A 24,726-nucleotide genomic window follows, 5' to 3' on the forward strand; every position below is an offset into this window, starting at 1 on the left:
TCTACATATGTAAATTTGATAGTCTAACTCCGTTTTTTATGTTTGACTGCGGACAGTTTTCAAGCCCCACCATTCCAGTTTCTATTCTTCTGCCCATATCTGAATTAGCTGAGAAGAAAGCTTGGGTGCTTCCTCCTTGGAGCCAGAAGCACAAACAACAAAAGTCCTGGCCCATGTGCAAAAAATCCCTCACCCCCTAACCACCATAAAACCTCAAGCCAGTTGTCCCTCCCTGTTCTCTAAAGCCATTTTGGAGCTGCTTGGGAGCCTGCCCTGTTCTCCCCAGAAAGTTTCATTATGTAAGTAATAAACTTTTCTAACCCCTTAGTGTGTGTGTGGCATCATCAGACTCAAAGTCTGAACCAGATTTTGTGTTGGGGAAGTCCATCCCGTCTCTATGGAGTGACCACAACAGTAAAGCAAGGAAAAAATAATGGAAGGGTATACTCTGGTAATGAGATTATGGCTAAATTATTTTCTTTCCTGTTCTTTTTGGTATTTTCTAAATTTCCTACAAAAAGCCTCCATTTGTCTGATAAAATCACTAAGTATCACAAAAAACAGAGAATAAATCCAATCACTCGAATATCAGTTACATGGCACCAATGCTACTCCCAGGCGAGCTCACCAGTCAATAGGGAGGCCTACCTGTACCAGGCCTGCTGAACACAGCAAAAGTAGCAAGCCCACAAATGGGAAACATGGAATTCAGAATAATTCCATTTAAGTGTTTTTAAATCTCTCTTCTAGGAGACACTAGCTACTCAACTTTGAGAATGACACATGCCATTTCAGGCAGCAGCATTACAGAGAACATCTTCTGCCCTCTGGTACTTAGGCTCTCTTCCCAATAATGGGACACATTTTTTCCATTGCTGTTACCACTATATAATGTAATTATTATCTACTTAAAGGTCTGTCTTCCCCCCTAGACAATGAGCTTTTTGATGTCAGGAACTGTATCTTTTTACTGTATCCTTCTTATCTGTTAATCATAACTTTCACTGCATACTAAGGATAACCCCCCTTGGTTACACATGTCACAAGCCATTCCCTTTGCAGACAGTCATTTCAGTCTGTAAGCTGTGGATATGTCAGGTGGATGCTTATCTTCCAGACTGCAGACGCCTGTTGGGAACCCTGTCGTGGTGGTGGCGGAGATGGTTTACACCACAGGTCAAGGAGAAAAGGTAGCTACTGGAGGCTTTGATATAACTTTAAAAAATTATTCTGTCACTACTTACAGAATTTCTATGTAGGGAGCATTGGCCTAACAGATGAAGGTAAAAACATTTTTTTTTTTTTTTAGAGAAGATAGTATTTGCATCATCTTTACTCTTTAAATATTTCTTCTAATTTTAATAATTAGTCACAGGTTTCAAGGGCCCAAAGGTTACACAGGGAGTGAGAGTGTTTCCTGTTCAAGAACCTGAATAAGCAGAGGCTCAGCAAGAAACGGGATCAATTGAATCTGGAACAGCTACTTGATGGAGATTAAAAGAACCTCAAAAATCAGGAAAACAATTGGAAAAATTTGAATAAGGTACATCAGATAACAGTACTATACCAATGTTAAGTTCTGATTGTTGTGCTGTTCTGTGCTTACGTATGAGAATGTCCTTATTTTTAGGAAATACATACTGAGGAATTCAGAGATAGAGGCATTATTATATCTGCAACGTACTCTCAAAATGATTTGATAAAGCAAATGTGGTAAAATGTTAACATATGGGAATTCTCGGATATATGAGAATTCTTTATACAGTTTGTGCTACTTTTCCGTAAGTCTGAAAAAAACAAAAAAATTAATGGAAGATATTGGGTGAAAACATTTACTGATCTTGAACTCTGGTAAGGGTATTCTTCCAGGACTGAGAAGGGTCAAGAGGTACAGATACAGTAAGGCAAGCAGACCAAACCCACGTATTTCATTTCTCCCAACGTAGCTTATACCTGGGACAAAGTTAGAAGGGCCTGGGGACATGGAAATTGGGGTAGGATATTCATGTGTTAAAACAGGCTGGGATTGAAAGATCCAGATGACAATATAGAACCATGGCTATTTTTCAATCAATTCATATGAACACCAGCAAATATCATGTTTATATATAAAGCACATTCTGCCTACCTCACCTAACTGTAAAGGAGACTTTTTACTACAGACAGTGGCTCCACAAGTACAAGATGTACTGAGGACTCAAGACAGCAGTAGACAGAGAGGGGCAGGTTGTGGCCCCTCATGAGGATTTGGGAAGCTTGATCACCTGCCCCTAAATTCTCTCTGGGCTGAACATATCAGGGGATAAAGATTTGCCCTGAATCCTGAATGTGACTGAGTAGAGTCATACAGCTGAAAAGCTCAATCTCTTACCGTTCTATGACATAAAAGTTGTCTCCATCATCTCCTTGGTCAATGACATGCTCATCAACTTGCACTATTCTTTCAAACATGGCATCGAGGACTTGAGAAAGCTGTTCCTGCAGGGTACACACAAGGAGCAAAGATGGCGTTTACATTTGCTGAAAAAAAAGTAATGACTATGTTTATCTCTAGGAGGCCTAGTGGCACGGTGGTTAAACGCTCGGCTGCTAACCGAAAGATCAGCGGTTCAAACCCACTAGCCGCTCTGCAGGAGAAAGATGTGGCAGTCTGTTTCTGTAAAGATTAGTTTTGGAAACCCTACTGGGACAGTTCTACTGTCACTATGAGTCGGAACTGACTCAACGGCAGTGGGTTTTATGCTTATCTCACTTTGTGGCCACGTGATGAAGTCCCCACACCAGACTGTTGCCTACATTCAAAGAGAAACCTAGGTGCTGTTTGAAATAAATGTTTTCCTGGGACCATTCCACTTTGCACCTTCATGTACCTCAGTACACAGCACAATTGGCAAATCTTTTAAGGCAGTACTGGTTTTTAAAAATCCCATAATTTACACAAAAATAGGTAATCTAAATCATAGTCCCTGTTCTTCCAGCCACACCCACATGCCTGTTACCTGTCTTTATGGTTCTACTATGTCACAAGTAATGCCATGTGATGCCACCTTCCTAGAGGAGTTGACCTTAACAGGATCACCAAATCTAAACAGCTGGGAATGCCTGGAAGTTATCTCACAGAGGAGCACTGGTGTCATGTGAAAAACCACAGCCTCTAACCAGCCAAGGGAGCAATTTTACTGCTGCGTAATTCCATGTTTTGTCAGTTCAACTGTGCTACTTAATATTATCGTGTATCTTTGGCTCTGCTGTTCCACGTATGTTGAGTACTGTGCAAACTGACAAGGACTAAAAGGGATGGCTTGCTCCTCACATGCCATTCACATTCAAGTGGAATGTGGGTCCAGTATTACAGAAATCTCATGCTTTTTAAACACTGGCAACCAATTTAATTTTTCACATATGATAGACAGCAAATACACACATCTGTGCCTGGCTGTACCTGGCCTGTGGGCTGTCAGCTTCTTGTTCTGACAACTTTCTTCTCTTGGCCTGGACTCTTCAAAAACACCAGTGTCATGAGATATAGAATAGGCAGGAGAAGGCAATTGCAGGTTAAAAACCCATTGCCGTCAAGCTGACGTCACAACTGTGATGCCATCAAGGTAGCATCACATGGCATCACAGTGACCCTACAGGACAGAGTAGAACTGCCCCATAGGGTTTCCAAGGCTATAATCTTTACTGAACCAGACTGCCACATCTTTCTCCCACAGAGGCTGGTGGGTTTGAATCACTGCCCTTTCGGTTAGCAGATGAGCGCTTAACCACTGTGCCAACATGGTTAAGCAATTTTGCCCTCAGGTATTTTACCAAAGAGAAACGAAAAAACACAAAACAACAAAAAACAGTTCACATAAATACTTGTACAAAATGTTCATAGTAGTTTCATTCATAATAGCTAAAAACTAAAAACAGACCAGATGTTCATCAGTGGAAGAATGAATAAACAAACTGGCATTATCATACAATGGAATACTGTTGTTGGGTGACATTGAGTTGTTTTCGACTCATCTATTCTATGTGAGAGTAGAGCTGTCCCATAGGGTTTTCTTGTCTGTAATCTTTATGGAAGCAGATCGCCAGGTCTTTTTTGTTATTGCAGCAAAACGTACATCAACAGTTTTCACATGTACAATTCGGTGACATTGATTACATTCTTTGAGTTGTGCAACCATCCTCATCCTTCTTTTCTGAGTTGTTCCCCTTCATTAACATAAACTCACTGCCCCTAAGGTTCCTATCTAATCTTTCAAGTTGTTGTCAATTTGATCCCATACAGACAGACTTTAAAAGAGCATAATGCTCACATCAGACATTTACTAGTTAAGCTAAGCTGCTCTTTGGTCTGGAAACCCTGGTGGCGTAGTGGTTAAGTGCTATGGCTGCTCACCAAAGGGTCAGCAGTTCAAATCCACCAGGCACTCCTTGGAAACTCTATGGGGCAGTTCTACTCTATCCTATAAGGTCTCTATGAGTTGGAATCGACTAGATGGCACTGGGTTTGGTTTTTTTTTTTTTTGGTATTGTTTGATTTTAAGAAGACTTCAGAGGGTATTTTTGGTTTAAAGTTGAAACATTATCTTAAGACAATAGTTTTGGGGGTTCATCCAGCTTCCATGGCTCCAGAAAGTCTGGATTTCATGAGAATTTGAAATTCTGTTCTGCATTTTTCCTCTTTTTAATCTGGATCCTTCTATAGAATCTTTGATCAAAATGTTCAGTAATGGGATTAGTTAGTAGATAAGAACTACTTTAGGTGAAGGGAAGGACAATACTCAATACACGGAAGGTCAGCTCAACTGGACTGGACCAAAAGCAAAGAAGTTTCCGGGATAAACTGAATGCTTCAAAGGTCAGTGGAGCAAGGGCGGGGGTTTGGGGACTATGGCTTAAGGGGACTTCTAGGTCAATTGGCAAAATAATACTATTATGAAAACATTCTGCATCCCACTTTGAAATGTGGCATCTGGGGTCTTAAATGCTAATAAGCGGCCATCTAAGATGCATCAATTGGTCTCAACCCACCTGGATCAAAGGAGAATGAAGAACACCAAGGCCACATGACAACTATGAGCCCAAGAGACAGAAAGGGCCACATGAACCAGAGATTTACATCGTCCTGAGACCAGAAGAACTAGATGGTGCCCGGCCACAACCGATGACTGCCCTGACAGGGAGGACAACGGAGAACCCCTGAGGGAGCAGGAGATCAGTGGGATGCAGACCCCAAATTCTCATAAAAGACCAGACCTAATGGTCTGACTGAGACTAGAGGAATCCCGGTGGTCATGGTCCCCAAACCTTCTGTTGGCCCAGGACAGGAACCATTCCCAAAGACAACTCATTAGACATGGAAGGGACTGGGCAATGGGTAGGAGAGAGATGATGATGAAGAGTGAGCTACTTGTATCAGGTGGACACTTGAGACTGTGTTGGCATCTCCTGTCTGGAGGAGAGATAGGAGGGTAGAGAGGGTTAGAAACTGGCAAAATTGTCACAAAAGGAGAGACTGGAAGGGCTGACTAATTAGGGGGAGAGTAAGTGTGAGTATGGAGTAAGGTGTATATAAGCTTATATGTGACAGACTGACTTGATTTGTAAACGTTCACTTAAAGCTCAATAAAAATTATTATTAAAAAAAAAAATGTTCAGTAATGGTAGCCGGGCACCATCCAGTTCTTCTGGTCTCATGGCAGAGGAGGCAGTTGTTCATGCAGGCAATTAGCCACACATCAATTTCCTCCTCCTATTCCTGACTCTCCTTCTTCCTTTGTTACTCCAGGTGAATACAGATCAATTCATGTGCCTTGGATGGTTACTTGCAAGCTTTTAAGACCCCAGAACTATGCAACAAACTAGAGGGTAGAACGGAAGCACTAAACACGTTATTAAGCCAATTAACTGGGATATCCCATGAAACCATGACAGTAAACCTCCAAATCAAGGAACCAAATTTCATGAGGTGTTTGGTTGTATATAAGCATAAGCAGCCTCTGCAGCTAACACTTTTTTTTTTTGTCATTGTTGTAAATATATCCATCATGCAACTTTGCCAGTTTAACTTTTTACAGGTGTACAACTTATTGACAGTGATTAATCAGCTGTGCAATGCTACCCTTAATCAATGCGGTTTTTCCATCACTGTAAACCAAAACTCAGTACTCCATAAGCAATAACTCCACTCTACTTTCCCCCTCCCTCCCACCCCTGGTAAACACTAGTAAACTTTAGTCTCTATATATTTGCCTCTTCTTGTCTTTTCATATAAGTGAGTTCATACAATATTTGCCCTTTTGTGATTGACTTATTTCATTCAGCATAATGTCTTCAAGCTCCATCCATACTGTAGCATGTATCAGACTTCATTTCTCTTACTGGCTGAGTAGTATTCCACATTTTGTTTATCCATTCATCTCTGGATGGGCATTTAGGTTGTTTCCACCTTTTGGCTATTATGAATAGTTCTGCAATGAACAGTGGTGTACAAGTCTCTGTTTGAGTCTGCTTCCAAGACTTTTGGGTATATACCTAGGAGTGGAATTGCTGGGTCATATAATAGTTCCATTTTTAGTTTTTTGAGGAACTGCCACAGTGTTTTCCACAGTGGCTGTACCACTATGCATTCCCACCAGCAATGGATAAGGGTTCCAATTTCCTCAAATCCTTACCAACATTTGTTACTATCTTTTTTTTATCTTAGCCACCCTAAAAAAACCTGTTGCTGTCAAGTCTATTCCAACTCATAGCAACCCTACAGGACAGAGTAGAACTGTCCCATAGGCTTTCAAAGTAGCCCCTGGTAGATTCAAACTATTGGCCTTTTGGTTAGCAGCCATAGCTCTTAACCACTACGACACCAGGGTTTCCTAGCCACCCTAGTGGGAGTGAAGTGGTATCTCATTGTGGATTTGATTTGCATCTCTCTGATGGCTAATGATGTTGAACGTTTTTTCACGTTTGGTGGCCATCTGAACGTTCTCTTTGGTGAAATGTCTTTTTTTAAATAATATTTTATTGTGTTTTTGGTGATAGTTTACACAGCAAATTAGGTTCCCATTTAAGAATTTCTACACAAATTGTTCAGTGACATGGGCTACATTTTTCACAATGTATCAACATTCTCATTAATTCCATACTAGTTTTTCCGTTTGGAGTAATTTAGTCTACTGCCCCCTTACCTTCTCATCTTTGCTTTAGAGCAACTGTCGACCGTTTGGTCTTATATAGATGAATTTTTAAAGAAGCACAGTACTCACAGGTGATATTCTTTATATGAGCCAATCAGTTATTTAGCTAAAGTGTGACCTCAGAGAATAGTTTTGGTTCAAGTTTTAAAAAGTATCTCAGAGTGATAGTCTCAGGGAGTTCTCTCATCTAAACTGGTCCAGTAAGTCTGAACTTTTTAAGAATTTGTGTTGTGTTCTACATTCCTCTCTCATTCTATCATGATCCATTTATTGTGGCCCTGATCAGAATGGCTGGTAGTTGTGATGGTTAAGGTTGTCTGTCATCTTGGCTTGATCATGATTCTCAGTGGCTTGGCAGTTATGAAATGATGTAATTTGGCAGTTATGTAATGATGTAGTCATCCTCCATGACGTGATCTGATGTGATCGGCCAGTCAGTCATAAGGGGAGCTTTCTTGAGGGTGTGGCCCACATCAAATGTATGTATGGACATCCTGGCAAAGCTCACTTTCTTGCATCCAGCTCATCATCATCTGACCTACAGTTCTTGGGACTTAAGCCAGAGGCCTGCTGTACTGCCTAACGATCCTGGGATTTGTTGGCCAGCAGCCTGCAGTCTTACCTGCTGATCTTGGGTTCATCAGCCCCTGCATCTACGTGAGTCAGGAGAAGCCTCCAGGCAGACTCCTGACACACAGACTTGGGACTTGCCAGCCTCTACAACTGCATGAGCCATTTCCTTGAGATAAATCTCTCTCTCTCACTCTCTACCCACCTATCTTCTATTTGTTGGTTTTCTTTCTCTAGAGAACTCTTACCCCCAAGACAGTAGTGGTAGCTGGGCATCATCTAGGTCTTCTGGTCTCAGGGTAGATGAGGCTGTAGATTCATGTAGACTGTTAGCCCTGCAGACTAGTTCTTCTCTTAGCCTTTGGCTTCCTTCTCTTTTGCTTCTCATGAGTAGAGATCAATAGTTTTATCGTAGATGGCTGCTCACAAGTTTTTAAGGCCCCAGACACTACTCTTGTGTACTTCTTTTTTCTTAATTTTTAGTGTGCTTTAAGTGAAAGTTTACAAATTAAGTCAGTCTCTCACATAAAAACTTATATATACCTTAGTACTTACTCCCATTTACTCTCTCCTCAATAAGACAGCCCGCTCCCTCCTTCCAGTCTCTCTTTTCGTGACAATCTTGCCAACTTCTAACCCCCTCTACCCTCTCATCTCCCCTCCATACAGGAGATGCCAACATAGTATCAAGTGTCCACCTGATGCAAGTAGCTCACTCCTCATCAGCATCTCTCTCCAACCACTGTCCAGTCCAATCCATGTCTGATGAGTTGGCTTCGGGAATGGTTCCTGTCCTGGGCCAACAGAAGGTTTGGGGACCATGACCATCGGAGTCCTTCTAGGCTCAGTCAGACCATTAAGTCTGGTCTTTTTATGAGAATTTGGGGTCTGCTGTTCTCCTGCTCCCTCAGGAGTTCTCTGTTGTGTTTCCTGTCAGGGCAGTCATCGGTTGTGGCTGGGCACCATCTAGTTCTTCTGGTCTCAGGATGATGTAGTCTCTGCTTCATGTAGCCCTTTCTATCCCTTGGGCTCGTAATTACCTTGCGTCCTTGTTGTTCTTCATTCTCCTTTGATCCAGGTGGGTTGAGACTCACTGACGCATCTTAGATGGCCGCTTGCTAGCGTTTAAGACCCCAGACGCCACTCTTCAAAGTGGGATGCAGAATGTTTTCTTAATAGATTTTATTATGCCAATTGACTTAGATGTCCCCGGAAACCATGGCCCCTGAACCCCTGCCCCTGCTTCGCTGACCTTCGAAGCATTTGGCTTATTTAGGAATCTTGTGTATTTCTTAATGACATCATTTACCTTGTTCAAGCTGTGTGAACTTCTCCCACATTTGGTGCTACCTTTTCCCATTACCAAAAATAACAAGTGTCTATTATCCAGAGAGTGATTCCTTCCCCCTCATCCCTAGTAACCACCAATGAACGTTGGCCACTGTGTATATACCTTTTCTTGTCTTCTGATAAAAATGAAAGGATATAGTATTTGTCACTCAGCATAATGTCCTCCAGATTCATCCACATTATAAAATATTTTGAGAACTTATCATTAACCTTCGTGGCTGTGTAGTATTCCACTATATGTATGTATCATATTTTGTTTTTCCATTCATCCAATGACAGCCACTTAGGTTGTTTCCATCTTTTTGCTGATCGCCATGTCTTTTTCCTGCAGAGTGGCTTGGTGAGTTTGAACTGCCCATCTTTAAATTAGCAGCTGAGTGTTTAACCATTTGTGCCACCAGGACTCTCTACTGGAATACTAGTCAGTAATAAAAAGGCGTGAACTAACATCACGAGTAACAAGACACACACACACACTCTTTTTATTGCGCTTCACTTTGTTGCACTTTGCAGATATGAATTTTTGGTAAATTGAAAGTTTGCAGCAACCCTGTGTCAAGCAAGTCTATTGGCACCATTTTTCCAACAGCACATGTTTGCTTTGTGTCTCTGTGTCTATTTTGGTAAATCTCACAATATATTAAATTTTTTCATTATTATATCTGTTATGGTAATCTGTGATCAGAGTCTCTGATGTTACTACTATAATTGGGGGTGCCATGAACCACGCCCTTATGAGAGGGCAGACCTAACTGATAAACATATGTGTTCTGACTGCTCCACCAACTGGCCGTTCCCCCATCTCTCTCACTTTACTTGGGCCTCCCTATTCCCTGAGATATGACAATATTGAAATTAGGCCAATTAATAACTCTACAATGGCCTCTAAGTGTTCAAAAGCTAGAAATGATTAAGCTTAGTGAGGAAGGCATGTTGAAAGCTAAGAAAGGTCGAAAGCTAGGCCTTTTGTGCCAAACAGTTAAGCCAAGTTGTGAATGCAAAAGAAAAATTCTTCAAGGAAATTAACAGTGCTACTCAAGTGAACACTCGAATGATTAAGACAGTGAAAGAGCCTTATTGCTGATATGGAGAAAGTTTTAGTGGTCTGGGTGGAAGATCAAACCAGCCACAACATTCTCTTAAGTCAAAGCCTAATCCAGAGGAAAGCCCTAGCTCTCTTCAATCCTATGAAGGCTGACAGAGGTGAGGAAGCTGCAGAAGAAAAGTCTGAAGCTAAGAGAGGTTGGTTCATAAGGTTTAAGGGAAGAAGCTACCTCCATAACATAAAAGTGCATGGTGAAGCAGTGCTGATTGTTATTTTCATGCCTGCTAACACAACATCCATTCTGTTGCCCATGGATCAAGGAATAATTTCGATTTTCAGGTCTTATTATTTAAGAAATACATTTCATAAGGCTATAGCTGCCATAGACAGTGATTTCTCTGATGGATCTGGGCAAAGTAAATTGAAAACCTTCTGGACAGGATTCACCATTCTAGATGCCATTAAAGACATTCATGATTCACAGGAGGAGGTCAAAATATCAACATTAACAGGAGCTTGGAAGAAGTTAATTCCCACCCTCCTGGATGACTTTGAGGGGTTCAAGACTTCAGTGGAGGAAATAACTGCAGATGTGGTAGAAACTGCAAGAGAACTAGAATTAGAAGTGGAGCCTGAAGATGGTTGAATTACTGTAAGCTCATGATAAAACTTTAACAGATGAGGAATCGCTTCTTATGGGTGAGAAAAGAAGTGGTTTCTACTCCTGGTGAAGATGGAATATACTCCTGGTGAAGATGCTGTGAACATTGTTGAAATGACAACAAAGGATTTAGAATATTATATAAACTCAGTTGATAAAGTAGTGGCAGTGTTTGAGAGGACTGATTCAATTTTGAAAGAAGTTTACTGTGGGTAAAATGCTATCAAACAGCATCACATGCTACAGAGAAATTGCTCATAAAAGAGTCAATCGATGAAGCAAACTTCCTTGTTATTTAAAAAAATTGCCACACGTCTGGGGTCTTAAATGCTAACAAGTGGCCATCTAAGATGCATCAATTGGTCTCAACCCACCTGGATCAAAGGAGAATGAAGAACACCAAGGTCACACGATAACTAAGAGCCCAAGAGACAGAAAGGGCCACATGAACCAGAGACCTACATCATCCTGAGACCAGAAGAACTAGTTGGTGCCCGGCCACAATCGATGACTGCCCTGACAGGGAGCACAATAGAGAACCCCTGAGGGAGCAGGAAATCAGTGGGATGCAGACCCCAAATTCTCATAAAAAGACCATACTTAATGGTCTGACTGAGACTAGAGGAATCCCAGCGGTCATGGTCCCCAAACCTTCTGTTGGCCCAGGATAGGAACCATTCCCAAAGACAACTCATCAGACATGAAAGGGACTGGACAACGGGTAGGAGAGAGATGCTGATGAAGAGTGAGCTAATTATATCAGGTGGACACTTGAGACTGTGTTGGCATCTCCTGTCTGGAGGGGGGGATGGGAGGATAGAGAGAGTTGGAAGCTGGCAAAATTGTCACGAAAGGAGAGACTGGAAGGGCTGACTCATTAGGGGGAGAGCAAGTGGGACTGTCACGTATAAGTTTATATACACCTTACGGAGTAAGTATACGTGACAGTCTGACTTGATTTGTAAACGTTCACTTGAAGCTCAATAAAAGTTAAAATAAAAAAATAATTAAAAAAAAAAAATTGCCACAGCACGCCAACTTTCAGCAACCACTACCCTAATCAGTCAGCAGCCATCAACACCGAGGCAAGACCTTCCACCAGCAAAAAGATTATGACTCGCTGAAGGCTCAGATGATGGTTAGCATTTTTTAGAAATAAAGAATTTTTTAATTAAGGTATGTACATCATTTTTTAGACATAATGCTATTGTACACTTAGTAGACTGTACAGTATAAACATAACTTTTATATGTGTGACTTGCTTTATAGTGATTTTCACTTTATTGAGGTGTTCTGGAACCGAACTCATAGTATCTTCGAAGTATGCCTGTACTGTGGTGAAATGAGTTCCTTTATGTGGCCTTTTGCCTTGGTTTTTTCGAAAAACAGCTTGAGAGATCTTCCCCCTATGATCTGAGGAGTTACCTTTGCCCTAGTTTTCTATCCCAGAGGGTTTGTTACTTTCATCCAGGTTGACTGACATTTCCTAGGTAAGCTGTGAACAATTCGTGGTTTGATACTTTTTGTTTGGCCCTGGGCTGCAACCTGCCGTGATTGGTATGCATCTTGCAGTGATTGGTCAATACACTATGTAAATGAAGTGACTATAAAAAAGTGACTATGGACTATATAAATGAGATGACTATAGCTTACTATACAAATGAAGTGTCTCTGGTCTACCAAGAAGAGATTGGTCAGTTTGTGGCCCCCCACTGGGAGGGGGGCATACCTTGAAATTGACAAGGAGTTTGTGTAAATATGCAGCTAACCCCATAGAGGTTTTTCAGACAGAAAGAAACAGGAGACAGCAAAGTGGGAAGAAGCAGAAAGGAGAAAAGGTAAGAGAGGAGAAGCAGAAGAGGAGGTTCTCTAGAGAAGCAAAACCAGTGAAGCGTATACATGTATGTAAACATATACAGACAGATTTATCTCAAGGAAAATGGCTCATGTGGAGGCTAGCAAGTCCCAAATCCATGGGTCAGGCATCAGGCTAGAGACTTCTCCTGACTCACATGGTTGCAGGGGTTGATGAACCCCAGATCGGCAGGTCAGGCATCAGCCTGCTGCTTCACCAGGTTGCAAGTGCCGGCAAATCCCAAGATCTGCAGACAGGCAGTAGGCTGCTAGTTTACATCCCAAGAACTGGAGGTCAGAGGATGACAAGCTTTGCCAGAACATCCATATATTGGACGTAAGCCACACTTCCAAGATGTGCCTTTCAACTGATTGGCTGGCTGCTCATGTCAGATCACAAAATGGAGGATGATTATATAATATCTGCCAAACCACTGACAATCATGGCCTAGCCAAGTTGACACTAACCTTAACCATCGTAAGAGGCAAGGAACCTCCTAAAAGAGCTATAACATGGGTCAAGGGCTGTAACACTGAACATGGCAACAGGTCCGGTAGGGGCCCAATGGCAAGAGTAGGTAATGACAAATGGCAGGGCCAAGAAGAGCCTGTCTTGAAGGGGCCAGGAGGAGCCTGTCCTGAGGGTGCTAAGAGGAGGCCTGCTTCGCTGAGAGAACTGTCCTGCACTGAAGAAGGGAGAGTGCCTACATGCTTCCTGATACTAATTCCAAGTTGTAGTCTATTGATCCTGATCCCAAGTTGTACCCTGTTGCTTCCTTAATAAACCACTTAACTGTAAATATGGTCTGTGAGTTTTGTGTGGCTACTGCAACAGATTATTGAACCCGGAAGAGAAATAGAGAGTTCTGTGGGAGGAACAACTGGTGTCAAAACTGGTAAAAAGGTGGGAGAGTAGAGGAATGTCTGACTTCCATCTCATAGAGATCAGCCTTGGACTGATCTTGATTCACATTACTTCCCTGTACTTAGGTTCTGATGCTACTACCCTTGCCATTTTATACATACTAACATCATGAATACTTTGGCATGATGCTCTGAGAAGGACACAGCATAATTTCTGTGGTATTCCGGCACAATCATGGGGAAACATCAGACAAACTCAAATTGAAGGACTTGCTATTAAGTAACTGATCATTACTCTTCAAAATGGCAAAATAATGAAAGACAAAGAAAGACTGAATATTGCCACAGATTAGAGGAGACTAAGGAGAAATACCAACTAAATGCAACATGGGATCCGGGATTAGATCCCTGACCAGAAAAAGGATATTAATGAGAAAACTGGTGCAACTTGCATAAGATTTGCAGTTTAATTAATAGGACTGCAACTGTGTTCATTTTCTGGTTTTGATAATTATACTGTGGCTATGCAAGATGTTAATATTAGAGTAAGCTGCATGAAGGGTATATGGGAACTCTATTATTTTTGCAACATTTTAGTGAGTATAAAATTAGTCCAAAATAAAAAGAAAAAAGAATGAGTTGCTGATACATGCAACAACATGGATGAACCTCAAAAGTGCAGTGCTGAGTCAAAGAAGCCTCACACAAAAATAGTACATAGTATACAATTCAACTTATATGAAATTCTAAAACAGGCAAAACGAATATATTGTAGAGTAAAACAAAACAACAGTTGTCTCTGGGCTGAGAGCAGGAATAACTTTTTGGGCAATGGCAATATTCTATATCTTGATAGGGGTTTGAAGTTATCTAAGTGTATATATTTGTCAAACCTCAGCTAATGTACACTTAAGGTTTGTGCATTTTACTATATACAAAACTATAAACAAATATCAAACTCTGGTTCATGAAATCCATGCCATAGAATTTAAGGAGATGTATACCGATATCTTGGAGCCCTGGTGGCACAGTGGTTAGAGCCACTTGGCTGCTAACAGAGAGGCCGGCAGTTCAAACCCATCAGCCACTCCGCAGGAGAAAGATGTGGCTGTCTCCTCTCGTAAAGATTTACAGCCTTGGAAACCCTATAATAGGGCAGTTCTCCTTTGTCCTATAGGGTCACTAGGAGTCGAAACCGACTCAATGGCAGTAGGTTTTGTGTTTTTGGTATAATGATATCTGTGATATATCTGTGATATAAGCTGTAATGCAACAAAAAAAAAAAAAATAAGAAATTGCCGCCAATTTTTGTGTAACATTTTATTGGAACATACCCACACCCTTTCATTTATGGATTTTCTATCACTGCTTTCCCACTACAAAGGCAGGGCTGAGCAGTTGTGACAGAAATATTTACCATCTGGCTCTTTAAGAAAAAGTTTGCTGGAGGTGAGGCCAAGATGGTGGAATAGCCAGATGCTTCCTGAGAGCCCCCTTACAACAAAGACCCAAAAAAACAAGTGCAACGATTATATTTATGAGAAGCTAGGAGCCCTGAATATCAAATGCAAAGTTAGAAAATGGACTGAGTGGCAGGGGGAGGGAGAGACAGTTCAGAAGCAGAGAGGAGTTACCTGACCTCAATCGCTGGGATCCCTCCGACACCATTCCCGGGAGTGGCTGCGGCAGGCCGGTGGTAGTGTTCAGCTGCAGTTTCCTCAGGGAGAAGCAGCCAGCCACATAGCCTACTCACACCTCCGGAACCAGAGAAGAACGGCACTCTCGGCAAAAGCTAAGTACTTGCGTATATTTTACTGCACTCCCAGCCCCCAAGCCAGCCTCTGTGGCTGTTGGTTTCCCTGGGCCTGAGACAGGCCGTGTAGAGCATCCGGAGCCATCATCCTGGCCTTGGAGTAGGAATAAATTCACAAATGGAGGAAAAGATAATTTACCAGCTCCACTAATCAAGGGAGCTCAGGACAGATGCTCCTGTCCAGGCATAAACAGTCCATGGACTTTGAATACCTTTCCCCCTTGCATGGACCTCTGTGGGCCTATTTCAGGAGAATAGGCCGTTGTTGGCGGACTGCAACCATTTCAGCTGTGCGGTGAAGTGGTGGGTATTTGATATTTGACACCGCTTTGCTGGTTTTTTTTTTGCCTATTAAATAGGTTCCTCACCTACCCACATCAGGCACATAAGGACTGAGGCCCCACTCAGGTCACCAAGCCACCAGTGACAAGGGTCCAAGGATAACTGGTACCTCCCAGTCCTTAAAAACAAAAGCATTGGGTGCCCATGGTCCATCTGCAGAACCCACCCACCTATACACTCTAGGGAACAGGGACGTGCTTTCCTCACAGACATTCAGGGGATGGTTCTCAGCCCCCTGCCTTCTTCAGAGAGTGACCCCTGCTGCAACCAGATACTGCTACCTACACGAATCACCCTTGCCCTTCTAAGACTATAGGACAGAGCCTGTAACCACACACTTGATGATCAGCAGCTACCTGGACACCTGAGCTGAATTCATACAAGAAAAGTGAATTGACTCCTAGACTGGTGACAGGATGTCAGAATTTCAAAGGTGAAAATAATCAAGCTAGCTCACTCAAGCAACCCATTTGGGCATATCAAAACAGAACAAAGCAAGAAGTTAGGATACAGTAAGCAAACATAAACCAATACAATAAGTTATAGACGGCTCAGAGACAAGTGTCAATATCAAGTCACATAAAGAAACAGACCATGATTGCCTCAACAAGCTCTCAAAACAAACAATCAATCCACTTTCTTGATGAAGGTGCCTTCCTGGAATTACCGGATGCAGAACTCAAAAGATTAATATACAGAACTCTTCAAGACATCAGGGACAAAATTAGGAAGGAGATCAGGCAATATGCAGAACAAGCCAAGAAACACAGAGATAAAGCAGCTGAAGAAATTAAAAAGGCTATTCAAGAACGTAATGAAAAATTTAATAAGCTGCAAGAATCCATAGACAGCAATCAGAAATTCAGAAGATGAACAATAAAAAATTACAGAATTAGACAACTCAGTAGAAAGTCAGAGGAGCAGAACCAAGCAAGCAGAAGGCAAAACTGGTGAGCTTGAAGATAAAGCACTTCACACCAATATATTTGAAGAAATATCTGATAAAAGAATTAAAAAAAATGAAGAAACCTTAAGAATCATGTGGGACTCTATCAAGAAAAATAACCTACAAGTGATTGGAGTACCAGTACAGGGAGGGATAACAGAAAATACAGAGAGAACCGCTGAAGATTTGTTGGCAGAAAACTTCCCTGATATCATGAAAGATGAGAAGATATCTATCCAAGATGCTCACTGAACTCCACATAAGGTAGATTCTAAAAAAAAGTCACCAAGACATATTATAATCAAACTTGCTAAAACCAAAGATAAAGAGAGTATTTTAAGAGCAGCTAGGGATAAACAAAAAGTCACCTACAAAGGAGAGTCAATAAGGGTAAGCTTGGACTACTTGGCAGAAACCACGCAGGCAAGAAGGCAATGAGATGACTTATATAAAGCGCTGAAGGAAAAAAATTGCCAGCCAAGAATCATATATCCAGCAAATCTGTCTCTCAAATATGAAGGTGAAATTAGGACATTTCCAGATAAGCAGAAGTTTAGGGAATTCGTAAAAACCAAACCAAAACTATAAGAAATACCAAGCGGAGTTCTTTGGGTAAAAGATCAATAATATCAGGTACCAACCCAAGACTAGAACACTGGACGGAGCAATCAGATGTCAACCCAGACAGGGAAATCACAAACATAAATCAAGATAAAAAAACACTCACAACAGGGAAACAGCCATGTTATTATGTAAAAGAAGACAACATTAAAACAATAAAGTGGGACTAAGAAATGTAGTCTCTTACAGGCAGCATATAGATGGATCGTGTTTTTTAATCCATTCTGCCACTCTCTGTGTCTTTATTGGTGTATTTAGTCCATTTACATTCAGCGTAATTATAAATAGGTATGAGTTTAGTGCTGTCATTTTGATGTCTTTTTTTGTGTGTTGACAGTTTCTTTGTCCCACTTAATTTTTTGTGCAGGAGAGGAAGACAAGGCAATATAAAGAAATAAAAGTTAGGTTTAAACTTAGAAAACTAGGGGTAAATATTAAGATAACCAAAAAGAAGACTATCCTGCTCATCAAAATAAAATGCAAGAAAAAAAATACTCAGCAGAAACAAAATCAACAACAATGAATAAGAGGAAAAGACAATATATAAACTACTCAACACAAAAAATTAAGTAGGACAAAGAAACTGCCAGCAACACACAAAAAAAGACATCAAAATGACAGCACTAAACTCACACCTATCCATACTCATGCTGAATGTAAGTGGACTTAATGCACCAATGAAGAGACAGAGAGTGGCAGAATGGATTAAAAAAACACGATCTGTCGATCTGTCTATATGCTGCCTACAAGAGGCACAACTCAGACTTAGAGACACAAACAAACTAAAACTCAAAGGATGGGAAAAAATACATCAAGCAAACAACAATCAAAAAAGAGCAGGAGTGGCAGTACTAACTTCTGACAAGATAGACTTTAAAGTTAAATCCACCCCAAAGGACAAGGAAGGGCACTATATAATGACTAAAGGGACAATACACCAGGAGGATATAACCATATTAAATATTTATGCACCCAATGACAAGGCTGCAAGATACATAAAACAAACTCTAACAGCACTGAAAAGTGAGATAGACAGCTCCACAATAATAGTAGGAGACTTTAACACACCACTTTTGATGAAGGACAGGACATCCAGAAAGAAGCTCAATAAAGACATGGAAGATCTAAACGCCACAATCAACCAACTTTACCTCATAGACATATATAGAACACTTCACCCAACAGCAGCCAAGTATATTTTCTTTTTTAGTGCACATGAAACATTCTCTAGAATAGACCACGTTAGTCATAAAGCAAGCCTTAGCAGAATGCAAAACACTGAAATACTACAAAGCATCTTCTCTGACCAGAAAGCCATAAAAGTAGAAATCGATAACAGAAAAAGCAGGGAAAAGAAATCAAACACTTGGAAACTGAACAATACCCTCCTCAAAAAAGACTGGATTATAGAAGACATTAAGGTTGGAATAAAGAAATTCACACAATCCAATGAGAAAGAAAACACTTCCTATCAGAACCTTTGGATCACAGAGAAAGCAGTGCTCAGGGTTCAGTTTATATCAATAAATGCACACATACAAAAACAAAGGGCTAAAATCAAAGAATTATCCCTACAACTTGAACAAATAGAAAGAGAGCAACAAGAGGAACCCTCAGGCACCAGAAGAAAGCAAATAATAAAAATTAGAGCAGAATTAAACAAAATAGAAAACAGAAAAACAATTGAAAGAGTTAAGAAGACCAAAAGCTGGTTCTCTGAAAAAACTAACAAAATTGATAAACCATTGGCCAAACTGACAAAAGAAAAACAGGAGAGGAAGCAAATAATCCAAATAAGAAATGAGATGGGTGATATTACAAAAAACCCAACTGAAATTAAAAGAATCGTATCAGATAACTATGAAAACCTGTATGAAAAACAAATTTGAAAACCTAGAAGAAATGAATTAATTTCTAGAAACATACTACCTACCTAAACTAACACAAACAGAGGTAAAACAACTATAGCAAAAGAAGAGATTGAAAAAGTAATCAAAAAACTCCCAACAAAAAAAGCCCTGGCCCTGACAGCTTCACTGCAGAGTTTTGCCAAACTTTCAGAGAAGAGTTAACACCACTACTACTAAAGGTATTTCAGAGTATGGAAAAGGATGGAATACTTCCAAACTCATTCTATGAAGCCAGCATATCCCTGATACCAAAACCAGGTAAAGACACCACAAAAAAAGAAAATTACAGACCTATACTCCTCATGAACTTAGATGCAAAAATCTTCAACAAAATTCTAGCCAATAGAATTCACCATGACCAAGAGGGATTCATACCAGGTATGCAGGGATGATTCAACATTAGAAAAACAATTAATGTAATCCATCATATAAATAAAACTAAAGACAAGAACCACATGATTTTATCAATTGATGCAGAAAAGGCATTTGACAAAGTTCAGCACCCATTCATGATAAAAACTCTCAGCAAAATTGGAATAGAAGGAAAATTCCTCAACATAATAAAGGGCATCTGTACACAAAGCCAACAGCCAACATTGTCCTAAATGGAGAAAGTCTGAAAGCATTCCCCTTGAGATCAGGAATCAGACAAGGATGCTCTTTATCACCACTCTTATTTAACATCATCCTGGAGGTCCTAGCCAGAACAATTAGGCTAGACAAAGAAATAAAGGGCATACAGATTGGCAAGGAAGAAGTAAAAGTACCTCTATTTGCAGATGACATGATCTTATACACAGAAAACCCTAAAGAATCCTCAGGAAAACTACTGAAAATAATAGAAGAGTTCAAAAGAGTATCAGGATACAAGATAAACATACAAAAATCAGTTGGATTCCTCTACACCAACAGAAAGAACATCGAGGAGGAAATCACCAAATCAATACCATTTACAGTAGCCACCAAGAAGATAAAACACTTAGGAATAAATCTTACCAGAGATGTAAAAGACCTATACAAAGAAAACTACAAGACACCACTACAAGAAACCAAAAGAGACCTACATAAGTGGAAAAAGATACCTTGCTCATGGATAGGAGGACTTAACATTGTAAAAATGTCTATTCTACCAAAACTCATCTGTAGATACAATGCAATTCCAATCCAAATTCCAATGACATTTTTTTAATGAGATGGAGAAACAAATTACCAACTTCATATGGAAGGGAAAGAGGCCCTGGATAAGTAAAGCATTACTGAAAAAGAACAAAGTGGGAGGCCTCATTCTACCTGATTTTAGAACCTATTACACAGCCACAGTAGTCAAAACAGCCTGGTACTGGTACAAAAACAGATACATAGACCAATGGAACAGAACTGAAAATCCAGACATAAATCCATACACATATGAGCAGCTGATATTTGACAAAGACCCAACATCAGTTAAATGGGGCAAAGACAGTCTCTTCAACAAATGGTGCTGGCATAACTGGATACCCATCTGCAAAAAAATGAAGCAAGACCCATATCCCACACCATGCACAAAAACTAACTCAAAATGGATCAAAGACCTAAAATAAAATCTGAAACGATACAGATTATGGAAGAAAAAATAGGGACAATGCTAGAAACCCTAACACGTAGTATAAACAGTATATGAAAAATTATTAACGATGAAGGAGAGAAACTAGATAACTGGGAGCTCCTAAAAATCAAACATCTATGCTCATGCAAAGACTTCGCCAAAAGAGTAAGATTACAGAATGGGAAAATGTTTTTAGCTATGACATTTCTGATCTGCATCTGATCTCTAAAATCTGCACGATGCTGCAAAAACTGAACTACGAAAAGACAAATAACCCAACTAAAAAATGGGCAAAAGATATGAACAGGCACTTCACTAAAGAAGCAGCTCAGGTGACGAACACATACATGAGGAAATGCTCGCAATCATCAGCCATTAGAGAAATGCAGATGAAAACTACAATGGATTCCATTCCATCTCACTCCTACAGAGCTGGCATTAATCCACAAAAGACAAAATGATAAATGCTGGAGAGGTTGTGGAGAGACTAGAACACTTACTTATATACTGCTTGTGGGAATGTAAAATGGTACAGCCACTTTGGAAATCGATTTAGCGCTTCCTTAAAAAACTAAAAATAGAGTTATCATACGACCCAGCAATCGCACTCACTGGAATATATCCTAGAGAACTAAGAGCCTTTACACGAACATATACACACTCAAGTTCACTCCAGCACTGTTTACAATAGCGAAAAGATGGAAGCAACCAAGATGCCCATCAACGGATGAATGGATTAATAAATATGGCATATCCACACAATGGAATACTACGCATTGATAAAGAACAGTGATGAATCCGTGAAAGATTTCATAACATGGAGGAATCTGGAAGGCATTATGCTGAGTGAAATTAGTCAGCTGCAAAAGCACAAATACTGTATAAGACCACTATTATAATAACTGGAGAAAGAGTTTAAACAGAGAAGAAAGTATTCTTTGATGGTTACTAGAGGGGGGAGGGAAGGAAGCAGGGAGAGGGGTTTTCACTAATTAGATAGTAGATAAGAATTATTTTAGGTGAAGGGAAAGACAACACAATACAGAAGAGGTCAGCACAACTGGGCTAAACTAAAAAGCAAAGAAGCTTTCTGAATAAACTGAACGCTTTGAAGACCAGCATAGCAGGGGCAGGGGTTTGGGAACCATGGTTTCAGGGGACATCTAAGTCAACTGGCATAATAAAATCTATTGAGAAAACATTCTGCATCCCACTTTGGAGAGTGGCTGCTGGGGTCTTGAATGCTAGCAAGCAGCCATCTAAGGTGTATCAATGGATCTCAACCCACCTGGAGCAAAGGAGAATGAAGAACACCAAAGACACAAGGTAATTATGAGCCCAAGGGACAGAAAGGACCACATAAGCCAGAGACTCCATCAGCCTGAGACCAGAAGAACTAGAAGGTGCCCGGCTACAACTGATGACTGCCCTGACAGGGAACACAACAGAAGAACCCCTGAGGGAGCAGGAGAGCAGTGGGATGCAGACCCCAAATTCTCATAAAAAGACCAGACTTAATGGTCTGACTGAGACTAGAATGACCCCGGAGGTCATGGTCCCCAGGCCTTCTGTTAGCCCAAGATAGGAACCATTCCCAAAGCCAACTCTTCAGACAGGGATTGGACTGGCCTATGGGATAGAAGATGACAATGGTGAAGGGTGAGCTTCTTGGATCAAGTAGACACATGAGACTATGTTGGCATCTCCTGTCTGGAGGGGAGATGAGAGGGCAGAGGGCGTCAGAAGCGGCCGAAGGGACATGAAAAGAGAGAGTGGAGGGAAGGAGTGTGCTGTCCTATTAGGGGGAGAGCAATTAGGAGTATATAGCAAGATGTATACAAATTTTTGTATGAGAGACTGACTTGATTTGTAAACTTTCACTTAAAGCACAAGAAAAATTTTTAAAAAAGAAAAGAAAAAGTTTGCTCACCCCTTTGTTGAAGGTTGAACCCAGAAAACCCAGTGCTGTCGTGTCGATTCTGACTCATAGCGACCCTATAGGACAGAGTAGAACTGCCACATAGAGTTTCCAAGGAGAGCCTCGCTGATTTGAACTGCCGACCCTTTGGTTAGCAGCCATAGCACTTAACCACTACGCCACCAGGGTTTCCAAAGGTTGAACAGATAGTACATATTTGCTGACCCCTTTGTGAGGGAGGGTTAGATGGCATATGATATCACAAGCAGAGTAATATGTTCATATTAGAATCTGGGCAGTGGATTTATGGGTGTTCCTGTAAAATTCTTTTAACTTTGCTCTATACTCGAATATTTTCACGATAAAATATTAGAAAAAATGAAATTGAATCTGAAAAATCACAGTCATAATGTTTCAATACCAAAATGGTAAGTATCCTCCAAGACTAAGAAAACTCTGAATATTATATTGATACAGCAACTTCTCTTAGAACAACTCTGATGGTAAAAACTTACAATAAGCTTTATTAAGGGTACATGAACAAGAGAATTCCTTTCCCTTTGATACTGATAGGTCTTCTGGGGAAAACAACTGACAAACCAGTTTTCTTAAAACCAGTCTTTCCTTGAGCTCATATCCTTGTTTTATTCAGCCTCAGACTAACAAGCTCTGAGGAAAGTTCTGGCTATTTCTGTAAACTACAAAGCCGCTGAATGGACTGGTTTACAGGTAACAGGGATGGCTGATTCCCTTGACTGATGGATCACAGGCTCATGTCTGACCAGTCACATTCCCAGGAAAGGCTGTGGGGATGTCTTCAGGAACCATACTTGCAGGAGGTGAATAGTAGGGGAAGTCTAGTCTCATCCTTCCCATCTCTGCACATTCTGGGATTCATTCCCCAGCAGGCCCAACACATCAGCCACTCAGCTTTAACGTGTGGGCTTCAAAGTTGAGGGAAAACAGGAAATCTGAAGATTCCCTGTCCCCAGGAGGTAGCCTTTGCTCTCCACCATGAGAAGAACAGACCCCAGGCCATAGATCCTATGCCAGAGCTTTGTAGACACACACTCACATGAAGTGCTTCATCCCTGAGGTCTTCATCGAGAAGCAGTCACACACTTCTAGAGGGTGAAATGCTGCCCAATGAAGATACTGTCACACAGGTATCCTCTGAGAAACCAAATTATTTGCAGCATAAATCCAGATACTTCAAACTAAGCCAGGGTCATGTATAGCTGAGCATTCCCTTGCAAAGACCAAATTGCATGGTCATAAATGGTATTTACTTTCACTTGTCTTGGAGGAAGCACCAAAACAGCCCAGAAAAATACTAAAAGTCTTCTAAAAAGCTCACATCTGGGTTATGGCAGTCAACAGAATGAAAACATTTGTTAAGTAAGATGCGACTAAAGTTTTATGCCTATTTGATTGTGGCTAAAATGCTAAAAATTGTTTAAGTGACAAATGGGAAAAAACCTAAAAGACCATTACGGCAAAAATGTTTTAAAAGTCAGAGTTACCGGATCAAGATTTTTGAAGAGAAGAATATCTTTGCAAGCTTCCTGAAGTCTGCATCTCTGTTCATCAGTTTTGGGATGAACCACCTGTCAATCCAAATGAAACCAGGGAAATTTTTTTTATTCCATTTTAATATTACTCACTTATAAATTGGTATATTTCTTTCTCCTAAAAAGTAGGAAAAGTAAAAGCATTTTTTACTATAATTTTAATTTTACCCAAATCCCAAGCAGTGCCCTGGACATGGAAAGGGAATCTGATATGGGGGTGAAGAGTGCCAACCTGGGAGTCATCTGCTGTGTGGCTGGCAGCAGGTGAGCTACCCCTTGGGAGCCTCAGGGCCTTTATGGGAAAAAAGGGTGCTAGATTTCTTCATTCAATAAATATTGAGCACCTACTAGGTGACAGGCACTGTTCTAGCTCTGGGAACATAACAGTGAATCTATAGACAAAAACATCTGCCCTCACATTGAGTAAATACATAAAATATGTTGGAAAGTGATATAAGAAGTGTATGTGTGTGTCTCGGTGAGGCA

The 24,726-nt window shown here is 40.7% G+C and overlaps 1 protein-coding gene across 1 annotated transcript in view; it reads right to left on the reverse strand.

Annotated features, from left to right (window-relative positions):
- Nucleotides 1-24,726, reverse strand: part of PRKAR2A (protein kinase cAMP-dependent type II regulatory subunit alpha) — an 85,418-nt gene that overhangs the window by 24,930 nt on the left and 35,762 nt on the right. The window contains exons 4-5 of the mRNA XM_049862191.1: nucleotides 24,193-24,276; nucleotides 2,372-2,478 (exon numbers count right to left, since the gene is read on the reverse strand). Of these exons, the coding sequence (XP_049718148.1) occupies nucleotides 2,372-2,478; nucleotides 24,193-24,276 (191 nt within the window). The remainder of the gene's footprint in view (nucleotides 1-2,371; nucleotides 2,479-24,192; nucleotides 24,277-24,726) is intronic.

Source organism: Elephas maximus, chromosome 20, assembly GCF_024166365.1.
Source record: "Elephas maximus indicus isolate mEleMax1 chromosome 20, mEleMax1 primary haplotype, whole genome shotgun sequence".
Lineage (NCBI taxonomy): Eukaryota > Metazoa > Chordata > Mammalia > Proboscidea > Elephantidae > Elephas > Elephas maximus.